The sequence below is a fragment of the Marmota flaviventris genome, chromosome 9 (genome assembly GCF_047511675.1).
Source record: "Marmota flaviventris isolate mMarFla1 chromosome 9, mMarFla1.hap1, whole genome shotgun sequence".
Classification (NCBI taxonomy): domain Eukaryota; kingdom Metazoa; phylum Chordata; class Mammalia; order Rodentia; family Sciuridae; genus Marmota; species Marmota flaviventris.
In genome coordinates this window covers 57,839,365-57,864,676 of record NC_092506.1, presented here as the reverse complement: position 1 = coordinate 57,864,676, position 25,312 = coordinate 57,839,365, and the positions used below count along the sequence as shown (strand labels likewise).

The 25,312-nt window shown below is 35.8% G+C and overlaps 2 protein-coding genes across 2 annotated transcripts; both read right to left on the bottom strand.

Moving 5' to 3' along the window:
* Window positions 1-8,105: 8,105 nt before the first annotated feature.
* Window positions 8,106-9,077, bottom strand: LOC114098544 (olfactory receptor 52N2-like). Its single transcript, XM_027942793.2, has one exon. The coding sequence runs from the start codon at window positions 9,075-9,077 to the stop codon at window positions 8,106-8,108; it is 972 nt and encodes a 323-aa protein (XP_027798594.2).
* A 14,661-nt stretch (window positions 9,078-23,738) lies between these two features.
* Window positions 23,739-24,698, bottom strand: LOC114098543 (olfactory receptor 52N2-like). Its single transcript, XM_027942792.2, has one exon. It carries the CDS (start codon window positions 24,696-24,698, stop codon window positions 23,739-23,741), a length of 960 nt encoding a protein of 319 aa, XP_027798593.2.
* Window positions 24,699-25,312: the final 614 nt, after the last annotated feature.

Sequence of the window (25,312 nt, the reverse complement as noted above, 5' to 3'; positions counted from 1 at the left end):
TTGCAGTGGTATCAACCTAAGACAGGAGGCTGACGCCTAAAGGTCAGTTTTCCAATGACGGGTAAGAACCATATGTTGAATTGGACAACCTACCAGGCACGGTCCTTAAGCCACATTGCTTGTTCTTTAATTAATCAGAAGGGGGGAGATGCTGGGAGCCATTAGCCAAGTAGGTATGACAATTTCCTTGCCAGCGTACCCCATGTTGCTGACATGTTGCAGCGACATTGAATGTAGGTGACCTTGCTCAAGGACCAAGGCAGATTAGGGTGTTCCCGGTTTTAAGATAATCGTGTTTAGGGCGTTCCCAGTTTAGGTTCCAGGTTTAAGGTTTAAGATTATTCCTGCTGGGAATAGGGCGTATCCTGCTGCCTGAGTTCCCCTTGAGTTCTCACGGGATTCAGACAGTATATTTTGGAGATAGATGCCCAGTGGAGGGGGATTTGGGAAAGAGAGAACGTGGATTTGGGCAGAGAACGTGGACTTCCCCAGAACGTGATTGTAGACGGCTGGTGTGAGTTCGGGAATAAAGAGTTGCTGTTTGAATCTACAAGCTGTGTGGTGGCTCGTGATTGTGTGCCCAGCCAGACTGCGGCATCTTAACTTTCCCTATATTTTATTTTCCCTTTTATATGTTCACTACCCTGATTCCCTCTTGCTCTTCTTTTAACTAGTGACATTGAATTCTTCTAATCATTTCTCTTTCTGAATGCATGCCTACCTTACAGCTGTCTGGAGGATGTTAGCCATGGCTTAATTCTATGAAATTAACCAAACACCAATGTTTATACATTCTATGGGTGATGCTCTCCATATGTACCACCACCTTCCTATACTTTCTAAGACTTATTGTATATCTCCTTCAAAAACTTCTCTACTATTCTTAAGAAATTGTGTTTGCTATTTTGTTTTCTCTCAATTGCGTTTACTTTTAACTGGTATATAAAAACATAAAGATTGCATTTTTAATATGCTAATGGTGTGATTATTGGACACATGCATTCATTTGTGATCTTTGAAACAGGTTAGACACATCTATCTCATTGTTTACGATTTCTTTGTGGTGAAACATTCAATCCTCTTTTATAGCATTTTGAATTCTACAGCACATTATTGTGATCTGTATTCAGCATGCTGTGCAACAGCACCAGAACTACTCCCTCCTACTCAACTGTACCTTAGTGCTCATTGTTCAAGCCCTTCCCATCCCTCTATACCACCCTACTCTCCCCAGATTCTTCTGACTACCATTCTACTCACAATTTCTCTGAGATCATGTTTTTTAGATTCCACACATAATGAGGTCATGTAGTACTTGTCCTGTGCCTGACCTATAAGACTTAACAAAATGATCTCCAGTTTCATTGATGTTATTGCAAATGACAGGACAATTCTTTGCTAATGGCTGAATACAATTCTATTGAGTATGTGTTTATCATATTTCATTATTAATGTTTTATTTATTTTTATCTTTATAATTATTTTAATTTATATGTATTAATTTACATGTTAATTGGATTCAATGTGATATTTCCAGGCATGCAGACAGTGTACTAATCAGATATATTCACTTTTTTCCTATCATACCCTCAATCCCTTCCCAATCTACCCTAAGGTCTATTTTACTATGATGTTTGTGTGTTTTAGCTTCCATATATGAGAGAGAAAATGCAGCACTGTTCTGTATCTTATTTATTTCTTTTTTTTGAGAGAGAGAGAGAGAGAGAGAGAGAGAGAGAGAGGGAGAGAGAGAGAGAGAGAGAGAGAGAGAGAGAGAGAAATTTTTAATATTTATTTTTTAGTTTTTTTCGGCAGACACAACATCTTTATTTGTACCTGGTGCTGAGGATCGAACCCAGGGCCGTGCGCATGCCAGGCGAGCGCGCTAACGCTTGTGTCACATCCCCAGCCCCTAATTTATTTCATTTAATATACTTACCTTAAATTTCATCCATTTTGCTGCAAATAACAGGATTCTTTTTAATGGCACAATAATACTTCATTATATGTATATACTATATTTTCTTTGTCCACTCATCTGTTGATGAAAAGGTAGGATAATTCCACCTATGTGATTAATGACACAGTAAACATGGGCATACAGGAATCTCTTTGGTATCTCTTTGGTATGTTGATGACATTTCCTTTGAGTGTGTATCCAGAAGTAGGATAGTTGTATCATATGGTAGATCTATTTTTATTTTTGGAGGAATCCTCATACCCTTCTCCTAATTGCTGATAATGCTCATCAACAGATGGCCTGAAAGCAATTTGATCATGGTTAATGATCTTTTGAGGTGCTATTGAATTCAATTTGCTAGTATTTGTTGAGAATTTTTGCATCTATGTGTATCATGGGTCTATAGTTTTCTTTTGCTGTTGTTGTGTACCTGTCTGATTTGGATGACAAGATAATGCTGGCCTTGTAAATTTAGAAGGGTTCCTTTCTTTTCAATTATTTGAAATAGCTTGAGAAGACTGCTGTTCTTCTTATAGTTTGATAGGACTGTGAGTGTAGTTCCCTGGTAGAGTACCTGATTAACATACAGGAGGCCCTATCTTCAGTCCACAGCATTACAGGAAAAAAGTAAATAAATAAGGTTTGGTAAAATTTGCTAGGGAAGCTATCCAGTCCTGGAGTAATTGTCCTTTTTTATGTTTTTATGAATGTGTTATAGTTATACATAATTCATTTTGATATAATCATACATGCATGTTGTAAAATTTGCTCCATTTTAATCCCCAATGCTTTCTCTTTCCTTCCTCCTCCCTTCCTCTGAGCCCCTTTCTCTATTATACTGGTCTTCATTTATTGGTTTTTAGTTGGTGCTTTGTGCATCTGAATGTGTGTGTGTGTGTGTGTGTGTGTGAGTGTGTGTGTGTATGTGTGTGTATGGTGAATCCAGTATAATATATCCATATATGTACACAGCATAATTTGGTCAATTAATTTCTTCATTTCCTCCCATTTCTCATTCCTCCTCCTTCCCTCTTACTTCCATTCATCTACCACACTGTTTTTTCCTTCTATATTCATAAGAACTCTCCCTAACTTTTTGCCTCTTATTTCAGTCAAGCTTCTGTGTATGAGAGAAAATATTTGACTCTTGATTATCTGAGTCAGGCTTATTTCCTCTACCATGACTTTTTTCCAGTTTCATTGATTTAACAGCAAATACCCAAGTTTCATTTTAGTTTTGGCTGAGTAAAATTTCATTGTGCATATACATTACATTGCCTTTATCCATTCATCTATTGAAGAGCACCTGGCCTGGATCCATAACTTGGCTATTATGAATTGTGCTGCCATTGCTTTGCCTGTATTCTTCAGTGTTCTGATTTTAGTTCTTTTCAATAAATGCCAAGGGTTTGAATCAGTAGGCCATATGCTGGTTCTATTTGTAGCATTTTGAGGAAACTTCATTGTGCATTCTAAAGTAGTTGTACAAATTTGCAGCACCCATTTATGTTAAAGTGCTGGAGAGAGCAGGGATAGAAGGAACTTACCTCAATATTATGAAGCCTATATATGACAAACCCAAAGCCAACATCATACTGAATGGAGAAAACTGAAAGCATTTCCTATAAAATCAGGAACCAGACAAGGATTTCCACTCTCACCACTTCTATTCAATATACTATTCAAAATTATAGCCAGAGGAATTGAGCAAGAGGAGGAAATAAATAGATAATCATTCATTATCCATTCATTATCCATTCATCTCTTGAAGGTCACCTAGGTTGTTTTCATAGCCTGGCTATTGTGAGTTGATCTACTATAAACATGGATGTGGCTGCATCAGTGTATTTTGCTGTTTTTAAGTCCTTAGGGTATAGACCAAGACTGGGATAACTGGGTCAAATGGTGGTTTCATTCCAAGTTTTCTGAGGAATCTCCATACTGCTCTGCATAGTGATTGCACCAATTTGCAGTCCCACCAACAGTCTATGAGAGTTTCTTTCTTCCTACACCTTCACCAACATATATTGTTACATCTGTTCTTTATAACTGCCATCTGACTGGAGTGAGATGGAATCTCATGGCAGTTTTAATTTCAATTTCTCTAATTTCTAGAGATGTTGAACATTTTTTCATATGTTTTTTGACTATTTGTGTTTATTCTTCTGTGAAGTGTTTTCTGAGTTCCTTTGCCCATTTAATGATTGGGTTTTTTGAGCTCTTTGTATAGCCTTGAAATTAATGCCTCATCTGAGGTACTGGTGGTAAAGATTTTCTTCCATTCTGTAGGATCTCTGTTCATATTCTTAATTGTTTCCTTTGCTGTGAAGAAGCTTTTCATTTTAACACCGTCCCATTTATTGATTCTTGATTTTACTTTTTTTAAATTTTTTTTATTTTTTAATTTTTTATTGTGGGTTGTTCAAAACATTACAAATTTCTTGACATATCATATTCCACACTTTGATTCAAGTGGGTTATGAACTCCCACCTTCACCCCATACACAGATTGCAGAATCACATCAGTTACACATCCATTGATTTACAAATTGCCATACTAGTGTCTGTTGTGCTCCGCTGCCTTTCCCATCCTCCACCCTCCCCCCTCCCCACCTCTCCCCTCCCCTCCCCTCCTCTCTCTCTACCCCCTCCACTGTATAACCCTGAGGGTCTCCTTCCATTACCATGCAATTTCCCTTCTCTCTCCCTTTCCCTCCCACCTCTCATCCCTGTTAAATGTTAATCTTCTTCTCCTGCTCTTCGTCCCTACTCTGATCTTAGTTACTCTCCTTATATCAAAGAAGACATTTGGCATTTGTTTTTTAGGGATTGGCTAGCTTCACTTAGCATAATCTGCTCTAATGCCATCCATTTCCCTGTAAATTCTATGATTTTGTCATTTTTTAATGCAGAGTAATATTCCATTGTGTATAAATGCCACATTTTTTTTATCCATTCGTCTATTGAAGGGCATCTAGGTTGGTTCCACAGTCTTGCTATTGTGAACTGTGCTGCTATGAACATCGATGTAGCAGTGTCCCTGTAGCATGCTCTTTTTAGGTCTTTAGGGAACAGACCAAGAAGGAGAATAGCTGGGTCAAATGGTGGCTCCATTCCCAGCTTTCCAAGAAATCTCCATACTGCTTTCCAAATTGGCTGCACCAATTTGCAGTCCCACCAGCAATGTACAAGTGTACCCTTTTCCCCACATCCTTGCCAGCACTTGTTGTTGTTTGACTTCCTAATGGCTGCCAATCTTACTGGAGTGAGATGGTATCTTAGGGTGGTTTTGATTTGCATTTCTCTGACAGCTAGAGATGTTGAGCATTTTTTCATGTACTTGTTGATTGACTGTATGTCCTCCTCTGAGAAGTGTCTGTTCAGGTCCTTGGCCCATTTGTTGATTGGGTTGTTTGTTCTCTTATTGTCTAATTTTTTGAGTTCTTTGTATACTCTGGATATTAGGGCTCTATCTGAAGTGTGAGGAGTAAAGATTTGTTCCCAGGGTGTAGGCTCCCTATTTACCTCTCTTATTGTTTCTTTTGCTGAAAAAAAACTTTTTAGTTTGAGTAAGTCCCATTTGTTGATTCTAGTTATTAACTTTTGTGCTATGGGTGTCCTCTTGAGGAATTTGGAGCCCGACCCCACCGACTGTAGATCGTAGCCAACTTTTTCTTCTATCAGACGGCGCGTCTCTGATTTGATATCAAGCTCCTTGATCCATTTTGAATTCACTTTTGTGCATGGCAAGAGAAAGGGATTCAGTTTCATTTTGTTGCATATGGATTTCCAGTTTTCCCAGCACCATTTGTTGAAGATTCTATCCTTCCTCCATTGCATGCTTTTAGCCCCTTTATCAAATATAAGATAGTTGTAGTTTTGTGGATTGGTTTCTGTGTCCTCTATTCTGTACCATTGGTCCACCCGCCTGTTTTGGTACCAGTACCATGCTGTTTTTGTTACTATTGCTCTGTAGTATAGTTTGAAGATTCTTGATTTTTCTTCAGAGGCTTTAGGAGTCTTATTCAAGAATTCAGTTCCCAAGTCAATATGTTGGAGAATTGGGTCTACATTTTCTTCTAGTTACTGCAGGGTCTCTGCTCTAATGCATAGGTCTTTGAGCCACTTAGAGTTGAGTTTTATTCAGGGTGAGATATAGGGGTCAATTTCATTCTATTACATGGATTTCCTGTTTTCCCAGCATCCTTTATTGAAGGGGCTATTTTTTTCTCTGATGTATGTTTATGGTGCCTTTGTCTATGATGAGATAACTGTGTTTATGAGGACCTGTCTCTGTGTCCTCTATTCTGTTCCATTGGTCTTCAAGTCTGTTTTGGTGCCAATACCATGCTATAGTATAATTTAAGGTCTCATATTGTGATTCCTCCTACATCACTTTTCTTGCTAAGGATTCCTTTGGCTATCCTGGGTCTCTTATTTTTCCATATAAATTTCATGATTTCTTTTTATATTTCTGTGAAGAATGCAATTGGGAACTTTATAGGAAATGCATTAAATCTGCATAGCACTTTTGGTAGTTTGGCCATTTCAATAATATTAATTCTGCCAACCCCCCAAAAAAACAAAGTCTCAATGTTTTTTCTGATTTGGGGATGCTAACCCAAAACAAAAGAGGTTGGGCAGTAGAATAATAGAAATCCATGGGACTGAACAAAAGGAAATGAAGGGAAGGGACAGGTGAGGGGAATAGGAAAGAAAGTAGAATTAATTGGACTTAATTTTCATAGCTTTTTATTTGTATACACAAGCAGGGAACTCCACAATATGTACAACCACAAGAGTGAGAACCTTAAATAGAATGTTATACTTTCTGTATATTCTGCCAAAATACATTCTACTGTCATGTATAACTGAAAAAAATGTTAAAACCCACCAAAAATAGATACAAAGGGGAAAGGAAGAAGGCACATTATCACTGTTTGCAAGTGAAATGATCCTATACTCAGAAGGTCCAGAAAGCTCAGCCAGAGACTGCTTAATATCATAGACAAATTCAGGAAAGTAGTAGGATATAAAAACAACATATAAAAATAATGGATCTGATGGAAAAATAATCAAGAAAACTAATCCATTCATAATAACCTCAAAAACATAATGTAAAATTTTGAGAATAAACCTAACCAAGGAAGTCAGAGACCTCTATAATGTCATTAAAAAAAACTATAGAACATTGTAGAGGGAAATTGAAGATGGCCTTAGAAGATAGACAGACTTCCCATGTTCTTGGACAGTCAGAATCAATATTATCAAAATGGCCATATTACCAAAAGCATTATGCAGGTTAAATACAATCCTCAGTAAAATATCAATGACAGTCTTCACAGACTAGGAAAAAAGTATGGAAATTACTTTGGAAGAATAAAAGACCAAGAATAATCAAAAGAATCCTGAGCAAGAAAATTGATTCTGGAGCTATCACAACACCCAATCTGAAATGATGCTACAGAGCTGTAGTACAAAAACAGCATGGTATTGGCATCAAATCCAACATGAGCACCAATGAAACAGAATAAAAGAAAACAGACATAAATCCACATTAATATAGTCAGATGATCCTTGACAAAGCTGCCAAAAACATACATTGGAGAAAAGATCTCGTTTTTAGCAAATCATGCTAGGAAAACTGGATAACAATATATAGAGGAATGAAACTACATCCCTAACTTTCACCCTGCACAAATGTCAAATCAAAGTGGATAGAAGACCTGTGAAAATTATGTAGAGAAAAGAGTAGTGAGCATAAATGAATTCACTAAGACTTAAAGGTCTTTTGCCAATCTTGAGATTTTTTTAAATGGATTTCCCTCAAAACTAGTCTTTATAGGCTGAGAAAGTACTATCATGTTCTTCTCATGTGCATCCTTTTTGATATCTGTTCAACATGCAAATTGTATTAAATTAATTAAATTAACTAATACAGCAGTGTAACAAAATTACCCTGTTGTGGATTTTTTTTAAAAAACTCAAGTTTAGCATGCTTACTTTGTTACTTATGAGTTCTACTAAAATTTTTTTTTCAATAGTCAACAAATATTGCTTTCTGCAAGATACCAGTGTTTCTTTTTTAAAAATTTTACACTCAAATTTCCTCAAAAATATTATTTTTATTTGTTTTTGATGTTAATTATTGACTCTGTTTTATATCTAAGGCATCTTTCTCTTTGAAAAATAGCTTGATCACTCCTTCACGGATCTGCTTGGTCTTTATTCCATAGATAATGGGATTCAGAGTGGGAGGACATATCAGATAGAGATTGGCAATAAGGATGTGTACATGGTGGGAAATACTTTTTCCTCTAAAACGATGAGTAAAAATGCTAAATAATGCTGGAACATATGTGATGACTATAGCACCTAGGTGGGAGGTACAGGTGCCAAAAGCCTTGTGAGGAGCATCTACAGATGACAAACTCACCACTGTTCGCAAGATCATAGTATAAGACACAGAGATACAAAACATATCGAAGCCCCCAATCAAAATGGCTGCCAAAAGCCCATAGATAGCATTGATCTTGACATTGCCACAGGATACCTTGGCCACAGACATGTGGTCGCAGTAGGTGTGGGGGATGAGGTGGCCTTGGCAATAGGGCAGGCGTTTGGTGAGGAAAGTGAATGGGATGATGAGTATCACACTCTTTAAGAAAGTGGCAAAACCAGCCTTGGTGATGACAGGGTTGGTGAGGATGGTGGCATAGCGTAAGGGGTAGCAGATGGCCACATAGCGGTCCAGGGCCATGAGCATGAGCACCCCAGACTCCATCCCAGTCAACATGTGGACAAAAAACATCTGAACCAGGCAGGCATTAAAGTCAATCTCCTTGAGGTTGAACCAGAATATGCACAGCATGTTGGGCACAGTGGTGGTGCACAAGGTGACTTCAGTGGAGGCAAGCAGGGCCAGGAAGTAGTACATGGGTCGATGCAGGGCCTCCTCATGACTGATGAGGTAGATGAGTCCCACATTCCCCACAAGAGCAATGATGTACATGAGGCAGAATGGCAGGGAGATCCAGATGTGTGCAGCTTCCAGCCCAGGAACACCATTCAAGATAAAGTATCCTGGTGTCAGGCTGGAACTGTTGGCTCCAGACATGACTGACAGGAGGAGAGCATTTCACACTCTTTAACACTGACAGTTTCCTGCACAATAAAGTAAACCAAAGGTAAGTAGAGAGCATGGAAACTTTTTTTTAACTCTATGAATTCTTTTTTTAAAAAAGTTTGTTTTTTTAGAAATACATGACAGGAAAATGTATTTTGACATATTATATATACATGGACTATAACTTATTCTAATTTAGGAGCCCACTCTTTGGATTGTACATGATGTGGAGTGTCACTGGTGGTAAACTGTGTGATATCAATTAGGCCTTTGCAATGAGAAGCTATCAGATTCCCCTGGAGTCACACTGTCTAGTTTCATGCTCCACCTGTTTCTCAATTCACATAGCGTGTAATATGAACGCGTTGTTTAAACACATTATGCTTCAGTTTTCTCCATCTAAATGAGATCATTGTATTGTTGTCAGGATTATTCACTAAGTTAATTTTATATTATGTTCTAGAAGTTTGAATAATGCAGAGTGAATAATTAATAGATATAATCAGGAATCACGACTGCTATTATTGTCACTTCTGAGTCAGTTTAGAGCATCCCAAGAGATCAAGCTTACCTTGGTTAATAAATGTAAATTCAAATAAACCTACTTACCCTTTGTAAACTCAAGTGCCATTGTATATTTGAGTTAAAAGGATAGTGTGGAATTTTGAAAATTTCAGCTATATCAAGAGATTGGCAAGTCAATTATAGAAAATAAATTCTTTACTGTGATTGTCAGGAGATTTAAACATGTTCTTGTGTTTTAGTTAGGAAAAAATAAAAACATAAATGTCTTTTAAGATCTGGAATCAAATCCAGGAAAATTTCATTCAACTGATTCCCTTCAAAGATCTTCTTACTTCTAAGGTAACTAATCCTGTTTCTATTGGAATCCCCAAGAAGAGAATTGGTCTTTATGGAATGCTGCCTGTGTCTCTGTTTTTTTTTTTTCATGTAGCCAGAAGCCACCAGAGCTACAATACTGGAGAAAAGACAGGATATCAGGAGAGGTAGGGATTTTAGGCTTTACACTGCTGGTTTGTAAAGCTGGTCAGCCATCACAGACTCATCCAAGCATCAATAATATCAATAAACATCAAACCATACTCGTTAGTTTACAAACAGACACACAAACTCAGAGCCAGTTTATCCTTCCCCCTCAACAGTTCATAAATATTTGTGTACAACCTCCCTCACAATGACACTCAAGGATTTACATGGATTCTGCTGTTAGGCAAACTAATTATAAAATTAGAATACATACAAAAGAAGGAAAAGTAGATGACTAAGTGTCTGCTCTCAGAAAATATGAGATCTGATTTTTTGCTTGCTTACTATGGAGACATGGGCACCCCAGACTCCTTGGGCTAAATCTTGTTTCCAACACTTACTAGCTGGATAGACTTGAGCAAGTTTCATATTTTGCCTTGCAAGTATATTCAAAATTGTCAAAGGAGAATGATAATAATATATACCATAGACATGTTAGAATGGCTAAATGATACTTTTTTCAGCAATGCTTGGAATCTGGACATCAGCACATGTTATCTAGTTTTAAAGTTGTCAGAATATATGATGAGGTGTACACTATTTGCTTAACAGGTATTTATTGATTGTTTCCAACATTTGTGGCACCATTCTAGTTTCTAGGTATATACTAATCAACCAAGTCAAATCTCTTCCACTCAGGGTGCTAATATTTCAATCTAAATATAACAAATTTTTTATAACCATCATTTCATATATGAGGACATGGAGATGCAAGGTTAACCAAATATCTATCCTCATAAAAACTTAAAACTGGTAAAGGCAAAGTTCAATCAAATTAAACTTTGACTTCAAAGCCACTTGTCTAATCAGACTCCATCTGTTATAATTGTTTACCGATACTAAACACTGAAGAAGAGTTGCATAAGCTGAACATAACTAGACTAAACAACTCATGGTGACTTAGGAAGATACTGATTTTCAATTGCAGCAGAGAAAAAATCTATTTTTATTGGTGCATAATAGTTATACACAATAGTGGAATTCATTGTGGTGTATTATCACATGCACAAATATTTCTTAATTGTATCTTAAGGAAGAGGTAGAACAAATATGAGCAGTTACAGGTACAGCAAGTCACAGTTACAGCAAATTATTCCTTAGCTATGCGAGCTCTGTGAACAGAGAGAATGTATCTGTGTCATTGCTGAATTCTCCTCCCTGGACTTGTTTATACAGATGCTATATGTCACCCATTTGCAGAGGGAGGGGGTCATGTGGGAGGATTTCTCTATTGAAGCTTCTTTTACCAAGTGGCCTCAATACTTTCTTGGATTCATGTCTGATACTGGTTCACTTTCCACTTCCCCACAAAAACCATTCCTACTGAAAACAATTCTGAGTGTAGTTATGCAATAATTAAGGCAAAAGGTTTTGTTTTCCTTTTATTGCAACACACTATTGCACATATTTTGCTGTCTCCAGTGAATTATGACATAGGTTTTAAATTTATGTCACAACTCCAGAAAACCTTTCCCTTCTTATTCCCCAAATAAATGGTAATGTGTTAGGGTGAGAGTAAAAAAATAAACCCTGAATTTGCCATGAACCACATAACACACTGGTGTTTATGGTCTAGATATTTTCATTTGTTGAAAATATGAGTTTTGGGAATCAACCTAACTCACCTCAGTGTTAGCAAACATCAGACTGGTGTGCATGCCTGAGAGTTCTGAGCACCAGGAGTCCCACAGCAGTCAGGTTCTGCCTCTTCTGAGCATCATTGCACCTTTTGAGGATTTCCAGACTCCATTGTGTGCACCTGCTTGGGTCTCTGCAGTTAGGTGTCTCAGGAGGCTCTGGTTCAAAGGAAAAGATCCTTTGGGACTTTTGAGACAATTTCTGCATTTTTCAGCTTCTTATGCAGGGAGGAATTTACAGGAAAAAATAGTGTAATATTTATTTGTTTTCTCCCTGATCTTCTGACCAGGGTTCTGACAGTCCTAGGAAACCTTTTTCATTTATCTTGTTCACAATATTATGCTCACCACAGCTCATCACTCACTATATACATGGCACATTAACACACATATATACACAGATATATGTATAGATATATAAATTTCATAAAGATTTATGAAATAATAATTATACATTTCATATGAGTAATAGAGGACTGTGCTCTGTCTAGTTATGCTCTGTCTTGAGTTTATCAAGTTGATGAAAACATAAATGTGCACAAATATGCATATGAATGTTCATATGTTTATTTTGGAGGGCAAAAGTTGTGACAAAACAGTTCTAAATATATTTTGTGTACATTTTTCTCCCTGAGGTTTCCTTTTTATATTTTATTGTAAAGAAGACTGATTCTGAAGGGACTGGGAACCAAATATAAATGATTGTTCTCACTCCTGTTGGTGAATATATGAAGATTTCTTCCAAAATCAGAACAAATGTTTAAATTAATCTTTAAGTTTTAATTCAAAGTATATCACAACCCTGACCCAAAAGTATATATCTAATAAATTGGCATGCAAGTATAGGATGGTGTAACTATTTCATATGGTTGATGTATGTTTAACTTAATAAGAAACTGCACAAAGTTGAACAGTTTTTTGTTAAGTTAAAAATACACTAAACCTTATGACCTAGAACCTTCATTCTTAGGTTTTTAGTGAAAACATTTGTTCACAAAACACATGTATGTTCAAAGAACACAAGCAGTATTATAAATGGAACAGGAATGATTGTTGACTCATGCACTGATATATAACACAGAAAAAGGAATAAACACTATGAAATATAACATAGATGAATCTCAAAAACATGGAACAGAATTAGATAAACACAAGACCATATTATATGAGTTAATTTATATGCAGTCCAAAGGCAGGCACAACTATCTTAAATTGATAGAAAAGAAAAAGTGATATCCTCTGGGGAGTGATAATGACTCATAGGAGCAAGAAGGAAATGTCTGGGGATAGAAATGTTCTTTTCCCTATTTTATTTGGCAATACATTGATTTATGCTACTGTCAAAATTTATCAAATTGAACACAAGAGTCGTGCATTTTATTAGTTTTGATAAATTTTAATGGAGCCGGGCATGGTAGTGCACACCTATAATCCGGGGTGACTTAGGAGGCTGAGGTAGGTAGGAAGATCACAAGGTCGATGGCAGCCTCAGCAACTTGGTGAGACCCTGAGCAACTTTAGTGAGAACCTGCCACAAATAAAAAATTTTAGAAAGGGCTGGGGTGAGACTCAGTGCCAAAGTGTCCCTGGGTTCAATCCCTGGCACCAAAGAAACCTAAATAAATAAATAGATAGATAGATAGATAGATAGATAGATAGATAGATAGATAGAAAAAAACACAAGCTATTGGCATACTTAAGGTATATAAAATATATAATAAGCTTTGTAGTTAGTGAAATATTAAAGGCATTTATTCAGACAACAGATCCAATCTAGGGTTCCAGCTATAAATACTTCTATTCAGTATTCTGATAAAATTCCATTTAATGAAAGAATGCAAAAATGGAGATGAATAATTAAAGGTAATATTTGCAGAACAATTATAAATGCAGAGAAGTTAAATGAAATCTGCAAATTATTAGCACTAATTTATTAACTTAAGAATGTCATTAGAAACAAATGTCATTGGTAAAGAAAAATATGTTTTATCAATATCTACTAATAGGTTAAATAATCAAAATCAAAAACTGAGGCCATTTGCAATCGTTTTAAATATCTAGAATTTAATTTAATTAAGGATGTGAAAAACTTTACTGAAAGCTTTATAAAAACTATTTCCACAGATTAGAAGACTGATGTGGTACAAAGATGAGTTCATCTCAGTGTATATATACACTTAGTGAAATGCCAAATTCCAGAAATTATTATTTTTTTTAATGAGGAACAGATATTATCATTTATTGTGAAAAACAACAATAATTTACACAATACTTTTAGACCAAGAACAACTAAAAAATCCCACTAAATTGTGGCTGAAGAACATTCAATTGTAGAATACAAAAATTTAGCCTTTTTTTTTTTCAATAATCATGTAGCATATCTCCTGCTGTTGTGGTTTGGTTTCGCTTGTCTTCTGTTTCTGGAAAATTTTGCTGTTTTTTAAAAGGAAAAAAACAATATTTGAGTACTTCATTGACTAAAAAGGTATACTATAAAAGTATAATAACCGATATAGTCCAATCTTAAAATGAAATCTACACATTGAGTACAAGGGAATGCCCCAAAACAAATCCATTCTTATTTGAACACCCAGTATAAGCAAGGTGGCATTGCTAAGAGGAAAGAGGCTAATGATCATAACAAATGGTGAGATTCAGGACTAAGGACTTACTTTTCTCATATGGTAGCCACAGCAAAGGAAAGAAGAGCATGAAGAGAGAGCCTACAGAATGGGAAAAGATCTTTGCCAGCTACTCCTCTCACAGGGGACTAATATCCATAAATTTTAAAAACTCAAAATACTTAATACCAATAAAACAAATAAACATTAAATGGGTAATAGAAGTAAATAGACTTATTACAAAATCAATATTTATAACTTTTCTCTTTCATTTGTTTCTTCTCTGAGGTTTATAATTTTTTTTCTTCTACCAATTTTGGATTTGGATTTTTTATTTTCTAAATCCTTGATATGCATCATTGCTTTTTTAAAAATTGAAATCAAGTTTTGATGCAGGCAATGATTGCTATAAACTTCCCTCATAGTACTGCTTTGTTGCATCCCACAAATTTTGGCATGTTGTGTTTCATTTGTTTGAGGAAATTTTCCATTTTCCCCTTCTGACTTTCTCAGCAAAAGTGTGTTGTTCAGTCTCCATGAATTTGTATGATTTATAAAATCACCCTTTTTGTTTATTTATGGTTTATTCCTTTGAAAAAGTTACACAAGTTATGATTTTGATTTTCTTTAACTTTTTTGTGGCCCCCATATACAACCTATTTGAGAAAAGTTCTAGGAGCTAATGAAGTGAATGCGTATTCAGCAGTTCTTGGATGGAATGTTCTGTCTCTTAAATCGATCTTATCTATAGTATAGTTCAATGTTTCTTTGTTGATTTTTGCCTGGATGATCTTTGACTGATGAGCGGGTGTTGAGATCCCCCATTTTTATTGTATTGTAGCCTATCTTTCCCTTTTGTGCTAATAGTGTTTGCTTTATAAAGTGGTTGTTACAACATTAGGTCTCATTGGTATATATTTGTTATATCTTCTTGATAAACTGATGCCTTGATGATTATATAGTGACCTTGCCTGTCTCTTACTTACTTTGTCTGACAGTCTATTTTCAGATCTAGCTCTAGCTACTCTTTTTCATTCTGTTTCCATTTGTTTAAAAGATCATTTTCCATCCTTTCTCTATCACTGTGTGTCTTTATTTAAAAGGTGAACTTTTTGAAGGCCACAGATTGTTGGAAATTTTTTTTAAATCCATCTATCAGACTGTATATTTTCATTGGAGAATTTTGTCCATTTATACCCAGGATTGTATTGTTATAGGTCATTTTGTTGAGTTTCTTCTGGTTTTTTGAATGTCCTCTGTTCTTCTTCTCTTATTCATCTTTGTGGTTTGATGATTTACTGTAATTATAACATTCTATTCTTTTCTATTTAACTTTTGGGTTCCTGCTTTTGTAGTGGGATTTATACTTTCACATGCTTTCATGATCACAGTTATCTTTTTTTCTCTTTTGGATATACAACATGCCTAAGCATCTTTAGTCAGACTATTCTAGTGGTCATAAATTTCCTCCACTTTTAATATATTTTAAGGTTTTTATTTTCATTCATTTTTTAATCATAGCCTTGTTGGATGTAGTTATGTACATTAGCAGTTACTTTCTTTCAGATCATGGAATATGTCATGTCTTTCCCTACTGGCCTGTACGGTTTCTGCTGTCAGTCTACTGGGAATGCTCTTAAAAGTGACCTTATGATTTCTCTTGAAAATATTAAATTTTTTCTTTGTCTTGTGATTTTGCCAATTTGACCATAATATCCCATGGTGACAAGCTCCTTTGGTTATGTCTATTTGGGGTTTATTAGCCTCCTGTATATAGATGTCCATAGGTTTCTCAAAATTAGGGAGACTTTCTGCTATTATTTTATTAAACAGATTTTCTCTGTTCTTTGCATTTATCTACTCATCATTGATTATTCCAAAGATGGAGATATTTGATTGTTTGTTTTCTTTTGTTTTTTGGTACTGGGGATTGAACTCAGGGGCACTCAACCACTGAACCACATCCCCAGCCCTATTTCTTTTTTTGTATTTTATTTAGAGACAGAATCTCATTGAGTTGCTAAGGACCTCACTCTTGCTGAGACTGGCTTTGAACTTGTGATCCTCCTGATTCAGCCTCCAAGATGTTGGGATTGTAGGCATGCACCATAGTGCCTGGTTCATTGTTTTAAGTTGTCACAAAGATCTTGAAAATTCTCTTATTTGATTTATCGTTTTGATTTTTTTGTTTGTTTTTTGAGGGGGAGAGGTGATGGGATAATGAACTACTTCAAAAGACCTGTCTTCAAGTTCAAATGTTATGTCTTCCACTTGATCTAGTCTGTTGCTGAGGTTTTCAACTGTATTTTTATTTGACCTATGGAACTCTTAATTTCCAGGATTTCTGTTTGATACTTTTCTAAAATATCTATCTGCTAAATTAGTCATTGGTATCTTTCATAGTCTTCCTAATTTAATTTAGCAGTTTATTGTATTCTTATTTTATCTAACATTAGTGAGCTTTTTATTAATCATTTTAAATTATCCTTCCAGCATTTCATCCACCTTCAGTTCCTTGTAATCTGTTGCTAGAGTTATGTTCTTTGGGAGGTAATCATATTACCTTGTGTTTTCATATTTCTTATGTCAATGTTGAGATTTGTTCATCTGGTGAATCAGATGTCCCTAGCACATTTATAGGTAATTAACTTTCTTAGTAAATGGCTTTCTCTTGAATGTGTAACTTAGGGTGTCAGATTGTTTTGCAATGCTGGCTTTGGTTCTCAAAAGGGACCATAGAACAGTCTCCCTGTAGCTTCTTTGGCTGTGATTACTGAGTTTGGGCACAGGTCAGACAATGTCATGGTCAGATAGGCCCATTGTCTCTACAGATCATGCAGTAGTCTGGACACTCTAGCAGTTCAAACAACTGTGGGGTCGACAGCAGTTGGTGTGGAGTGCTTACTCTGTGGCTACACTTATGATGGAGGCAGTGGCCCTGATCAGGTGATGGGGATATCCTTAGGCACTCCTGATGCCAGTTCTACAACTACCAAGGGCTTGTAGCACTGGCAGAAGTAGCAGAGTTCAACAAACCAAAGCATTTGTTCTCTGACCAGTCAGTGGACAGGACTAAATGCTGCATAAGTAGGACCATGGCAAGATCTACAGCACCCCTCTGTGTCCTTTACATCCAGTCTTGGCTACATCATGTGGTTAGACAAGGTGTTTCAGTTGCCAGCAGAAGGAACTTCATAGGTGGGTTTCAGCAGTATTCATGGATTTCCTCTCTCCTGCTACTATGGTAGTGCCCACCTGGGAGTTGGACCTCAACCAGAGATGGGTGGGTAAAGGCACATTCAATCTCCTTAGCCATGCACATTCATGTGTAAGCAACAGCTGGGGCCTTGTCATGGAGTTACTCAAGGACTTTCAGTAGCTTCTGTGGGCAAGGCAGAAACAGGAAACTCCCCTCCCTGCCCTGTGGTGACAGATGCCTGACCACAGTACAGGGAAGAGGTGCTGTAGGTATCCGCCTTTAGCCCTACCAACAGCAGGAGTCCACAGATCATTGACCACATCTTTGGTCTTAGGGTTCCTTCACTCCAAACTCCTAGTTAGAGATCAATGTCATCCATCCCCTTCTATGTCAGATCACTGTATCCTATAGTGCAGGTCATGGTCAATCTGCTAGGACAAGTTGGGTTCAGCAAAAAGGTATCCCTTCAGTCAGAGCAGTGGAGTGTCTGTGGAGTCCCACAGGTGGGAATATGTTGGGTTTTTAGATCCATAGAGCAGTCCAAATTAAGACATCAGTTCTCTTCTGAAGATGGTTCAAGACTGTAGCACACTAGAATTTTCCCTGGAAGATGATGTAAGATCCTTTTCCAAAGAAAGACTACAAGGAAGATTACTTATCTAAGTGGGCTAAAAACTTTTTTGGATTATGAAACTTTCCAGTCACTAGGATTGCTAGAGTCTGCACTAATAAAATTTATTGCATCTTTTCCTTTCACTCTTACCTCTAGAGAAAGGAGAGTCCCTTTGTCTCAGCTGTGCAGTCAAGGTGGCAGATGGGAGGTGTTTTCTCTTAGTAGATTGTTGCCCCAGGTTTTTGAATCTTGCAAGTTTTCAGTCTCTCAGATATTAATTTCCAGAATTTCACATGATCACTCACCTCAAAATGAAAATATACACCTGTTACTTTAGGTCATCGTAGTGGAGCAAGAGGTGAGTTCTAGGTATCTCTATTCACCTATCTTGAATCCCCTCTACCACACTGTCTTTTTCCGTTATCATTTGATGGGCATTTTTGTTATTTCCACTTCTTGACTGTTAGGAATACTTCTACAATGAATATGGGAGTGCCTAAATTTTAACTTCTGGGCCTGAATTCCTTTGATTGTCTCCATGTCATTTAGATCATATTGAAATGAATATATGAGTATTATTCTCTTTCACCTTCATAGTAGGAAGTGAACATTAATCAGCTATACATAAGATACTTTTTATTACTAAAGCAACCTGTGAAAATTATGTAGAGAAAAGAGAGTGAGCATAAATGAATTCACTAAGATTTAAAAGTCTTTTTCCAATCTTGAGATTGTTTAATAGATTTCCCTCAAAACCAGTCTTTATAGGCTGAGAAAGTACAATCATGTTCTTCTCATGTACATCCTATTTGATATCTGTTCAACATGCAAAATGTATTAAATTAATTAAATTAACTAATACAGCAGTGTAACAAAATAACCCTGTTGTGGATTTAAAAAAAAAAAAAAAAAACCTCAAGTTTAGGATGCTTGTTTTTTTTTTTTTATTTGTATGATTACTTTGTTACTTATGAGTTCTACTAAAATATTTTTTCAATATTCAACAAATATTGCTTTCTGCAAGATACCAGTGTTTCTCTTTTTATAATTTTACACTCAAATTTCCTCTAAAGTATTATCTTTATTTGTTTTTAATGTTTATTAATGAATCTATTTTATATCTAAGGCATCTTTCTCTTTACAAAATAGCTTGATCACTCCTTCACGGATCTTGTTGGTCTTTACTCCATAGACAATGGGATTTAGAGTGGGAGGACATATCAGAGGTGAAACCATCAGGTGCAGGAATTTCATTAATGAGAAAATTTATATTACTGAGTCTATTTACTTACCCATTTTTGGTGAAATCAGATTTTTCTATTCTTGATTCAGTAGTTTTAGGTTCTATGTGACTAGAATTTCATAGGTTTCTTCTAGTTTATCCAATTTGTCTGTGTAAAAATAGTGACAATAATCTCATGGTATTTAAATTTCTATGAATTCTGTTATAATGTTTCCTTCATCTTTTTTCCTTAATGTAGCTAAGGGTTTGACTATTTTGTTTGTCATTAAGAAAACTATTAGACTTATGGATCTTTATTTTTCTCCAGTATTAATTTCTGCCATGGTCTTTATTTTTTCTTTCCTTCTCCCAATTTGCATTTAGTTTGTTCTTCTTTTTTAAGTTTTTCAGTATATTATTAAGTTGTTTGAGATCCTTCTTTTACTTCTTTGATATAGGCATATATAGTTCTAAATATCCCTCTTAGAACTGTTTTGCTGCATCCTGTAAGTTTTTCTATGTTATATTTTTGTTTGTCTCAAGATATTATTTAATTTCTATTTTTTTATAATTTGTTGTTCCAGAACAGATTGGATAACTTCCACATATTTTTTTCTTATTTTATATGAAAGTTTTCTTATATTTCTCCTACTATTGATTCCTCCTTTCAACCATGGTAGTCAGAATGGATATTAGACATGATTTCAATCTTCTTAAATTTATTGACATGTTTTATGATATATACAGAAAATTGAGTTATGTGTCATTGAAAAGAGTGCATATTCTGCTGTTACTGGATTAAAAAACCACACCACTTTTAAACAAATCTCTTTTTTTGAATCAAATACCTTTTACTCCATATTTTAAATATAGAAGAGTGAATTCAAGGTTCCAGTGCATTGTGCAATCTTGCTTATTTATCACCTTTTCTCTAAGAGGACTTTGGAAATCATTTTAAGGTTGGCTCCACAGTTTAGCTATTGTGAATTGTGCTGCTGTAAACATTGATGTGGCTGTGTCCCTGTAGTATGCTGTTTTTTGGTCCTTTGAGTATAGTCCAAAGAGGAATAGCTGAGTCAATTGGTGGTTCCATTCCCAGCTTTCCAAGGAATCTCCATACTGCTTTCCAAATTGGCTGCACTAATTTGCAGTGGATGAATGTATAAAAAAGTGGCATTTATACACAATAGAATATTACTTGGCACTAAAAAAGAATAAGATCATGGCATTTTCAGGGAAATGGATGGCATTAGAGAAGATTATGCTAAGTGAAGTTAGCCAATCCCCAAAAAACAAATGCCAAATGTTTTATCTGATATAAGGGGGGTGACTCAAAGTGGGGTAGGGGGGATAGCATGGGAGGAATATTACTTCTAGATAGGGAATAAGGGTGGGGGGAAAGGGAGGGAGAAGAGGAATATCTAGGATGGTGGAAGGAGATGGTCATCATTATACAAAATACATGTATGAAGATGTGAATTTGGTGTTAACATAGCTTATATGCAAACAGAGATATGATAAATAGTGGTATAAAGGTGTATTAAGAATTGTATGCAAAAAAATAAGAGAGCTCATGTATAATGGCATAATTTGGCGTGAACATATTTTATATACAGAGTTACGAAAAATTGTGTGTGAGTAGATAATTATGAATGTAACGCACTCCACTATAGTCATGTATGAAATAAACAAATAGATAGATAGATAGATAGATAAAATAAAATAAAAAATGACCATTCTTGGTTAAGAGATTAAAAAAAATAGAAATAATTTTAAGGTTTTTGTTTTCCCCCTGGCGTTGGGGATGTCTTTATATGTCTTGAAAGAAAAACCTCATCTATGTTATTTTTCTCTTTAAGAGAATGTAAATTTGTCACTGACTGATAAAAAGAGACAGAACTCTGTTAAGTAATATTCCAGTTAAACTTTTGGCTTCCTTTTGCCTATTCTGTGACACACAAACCTCAAGCAGCATTGGAAACTTGTGGGAGGAAGCAGGTCACATGGTTGCTTCTGGTACTTTGTTTCCATTTTCATTGTATGTCACACGTGTGGCCATCTGAAATGGTTGGCTAAATGGTCCTTGACATCAGGAGAAGCAGGACAAGTTCATTACACTTGGTATCACTTCATCACTCCCTTCCTTTCCCTTTCATTGACGATATTAATATTTCTTATGTTTAGAAAGAAAATTGTGGTTTTACTAAATTGAAACCTTGGATTTCTTTGAATCTAATACTTTGGTTCTAGATCTAATCAAACTTTGTGAGGTTGGTAATGAAATACCAGGTCTTTTTCACCAAACTCTATCTCATAAGCTAGGTATCTGGGTGCAAGATGAAATTTAACATGAGGCCTCTTATAATTAACTCTCTAGTCTTCTCTTCTCCTCTGTGTTCCCCCTCAACTATCTCCATCTCTCTCTTCTCTTCTCTCTCTCTCTCTCTCTCTCTCTCTCTCTCTCCCATGAACAAGGATTAGAATTTGTTTCATTACTACCTACTTTATTGTTCTTTTAACAGTTCTCAAATATTCCAGTATATGGGCTCAATTCAGATATGTCCTAATTTTTAGAGTTATGGCATTTTCCCTCTAAAACCCAATTTTGAGTTCATAATGGAGAACAGAATAAAATCAACTGGAGATGGTTACTCACATGGCATAGATGAATTTTATCCATCCAGATTTTTAGCTATGGTCTAGTTTTACATTGTGGCTATTAAAATTCCCTCATCCTCCCCCCAATCACATAGGCCTAAGAACATTATAATTATTGAATTTTAATCTTAATGCTCTAAGATGCACCCAGTTTTGTTGCTTATAGTGTTTATATTCCTCATTCATAAAGTAGTTTGATTGACCTCATACTTTTGAAGAAAAATCTCAATGAAATTGATATATATGAAGAAATGGTATAATGCCTTACAATATGTATATGTTTAAAACTGGCAATTTTAAAAAAAGTATTTTTTTGACTAGTGTGAACATATTTGGTGTGGCTTAAATGAGATTCCCTGATAAACAAAATTTACCAAATTCAAAAGCATAATTCTTTGAGTACCTTTAATGATGAAAGCTTATAGTGTGCATTACACGGAGACAGATATAATGTTGGCAAGCTTTAAAAACAATATTTGGGTTTTGCTTCCAAACATAAAAATCATACTGAAAAAAATACATGGTATTATTAAGATATCTCAAAATCACTTGACCACATATGCAACATGATATTAAAAATATATCTTTCATATTAACAGACAATAATTTTCATCACTATATTATCTTCATCAACTTATCCATTCATATCCATTTCCAGAAAACATTCTATGTGTTACAGTTATCCTTTGGATTGTGTCTTACTCTTTCACTGTTTATTCAATCTTCCTATTTATTGAGAGTGGTATTCACTACTCTCAACATCTTACTCTCATTTCTTTTCTATTTTTTTTCTATAACACTAGAAATCTAAATAAGGCACTCCTTTTTATAGTCCTTGGCCCCATTGTTTCTCCCTCTACATTAGAGTCAGAGCAGTAAAGCATGAGTTTCTTTGCTTGGCCAAATATAAACATTTTCTTTACATTTCCTTTCTTCTACTAAAAATGCCCTAACACTGCCAAATAACATCCATTGTATTCTTCAAAATTCTTTTTAATATTAACTCTAAGGAATTCTTCCAAGAATGTGATAAACTTCAGTAACCATACTTATTGCAAATATTTGTATACACAGTGGTACAATGACAAGAAGCCAAATAATTATTAAGGCAGCATAATGTCAGTGATAACAAACAGGAAGAAATTTGATGTTTGCCCCTGAAATTGATACAAGTTTCATGTATATATGGAATAGAAAAGATGGCAGGATCCTTGGACTTCAACACAAGCATTCTGGAGAACAGTTTCCTGCTTCTCTGTTACAAAGGGGACAGAGTGTGCCTTTGCCTTCCCATTGTTCCTTATTCACTGTGGTCTATCTGTCATCCTTTATTCTTTCCTAGATACTCCCTAGAGTGCCTAGAACACAGTTCAATCATCACCAATAATTCACTTGAAGTTGGATATCTTACTGTTCCCTTCTTTATACACATTCCAGGAGATCCAACTAAACATTAAAAAAATGTAAAAAGCATGTTTTGTGTTTTCTATCAAATCAGAGGTCTTGGATTAAATATTTTGTGATGGTTTCATGAATATTTTTGCAGAATATTCACTAGTACTTTCTCCTAGACTTACAATTTTGAATTTTGCAATTCCTCCTCAAAAACATCCTTGAGCTTTATTCAAAATACAAAATTATATATCACATAGCCATCACAGGTTGAAACCTTCTTTCTCCCTACAAAACAATTTTATCACTCCCTCACAGATCTGCTTGGTCTTCACTCCATAGACAATTGGATTCAAGGTGGGAGGCAGCAACAGGTAGAGGTTGGCTATAAAAATGTGAACATGGTGAGGTATGGTGTGTCCCCCAAAGCGGTGAGTGAAGAAGTTGAGGAAAGCTGGGACATAGGTGATGACGATAGCACAAATGTGTGATGTACAGGTACTGAAGGCTTTGTGGCGAGCATCTGAGGATGATAGATGAATTACAGCACGGATAATCATGGTATAAGATACGGTGATACAGAGTATATCAAAGCCCCCAATCACTATGACAGTTAGGAGACCATAGAGAGCATTAGTCCTGATATTGCCACAGGATAATTTAGCCATAGACATATGGTCACAATAGGTGTGTTGGATAAGGTTACCCCTGCAGAAGGGAAGACGCTTGATCAGGAAAGTAAATGGGACTGTGAGCAACACACTTCTAAAGAAGGTGGCAAACCAAACCTTGGTAATGGCAGCATGGGTGAGTATGGAGGAATAGCATAGAGGGTAGCAAATAGCCACATAGCGGTCCAGAGCCATGAGCACGAGCATGCCAGACTCTGTTATTGTCCACATGTGGATGAAACACATCTGTACAAGGCAGGCATTAAAGTCGATCTCTTTGAGACTGAACCAAAAGATACATAACATATTGGGAACAAAGGAAGTGCATGCAGAAACATCGGTAAAGGACAGCAAGGCTATGAAGTAGTACATGGGTCGGTGCAGCGCCTCCTCGTGGCTGATGAGATAGATAAGGCCACAGTTCCCCACTACAGCAAGGATGTACATACAGCAGAATGGCAGGGAGATCCAAATGTGTGCGGCTTCCAGCCCAGGGATCCCATTAAGGATAAAGTATGTTGGTGTCAGGCTGGAGCTGTTGGCCTCACCCATGGTGATCAGCTAAAAATATAATACATTCTGTGCCAATAGAGGCATCCTGTACAAGAAGAGAACACTGAGATTATTTTGCTCCAGAGACAAAACATGAATATATATTTTACATGATATAAAGAATAAATTTAGGGTGAAATTTGGGCCCAGATCAAGTTCTTTTATCGTTCTGAATGATGTTAAGCCTGTTACAAAATGGAAAGAATGCACATACAGTGCAAATATAGTGCCAAAACAATGGCCTGGCAGATATCATACAGGAAACTCTTTTTTTTTTTATGTACCTACTCAGGTTCTCATGCCAATCACATAGGCTGGATTTTGCCCCCTCAATCCGTTTCGAAATATGGACTCTGTTTATATAACATTAATTATCTTAACTATCCACAAAATTTCACTTCCTGAAGAAGTCCTCTCACTTGAATCCACTGGGTTACCCTCCATTAAATTATGTGAGCACCTACTTAATACACAAATCTATAATGTGGCTTAGTTTGATTTATTTACACATGTAAGTATGAATTTTCCAAATGAGAATAATCAGAAAGTGAAAACACAATGAAGCAAAAATCAAATAATTTCTTACAATTGATAAAGCATAATCATGTGCATTT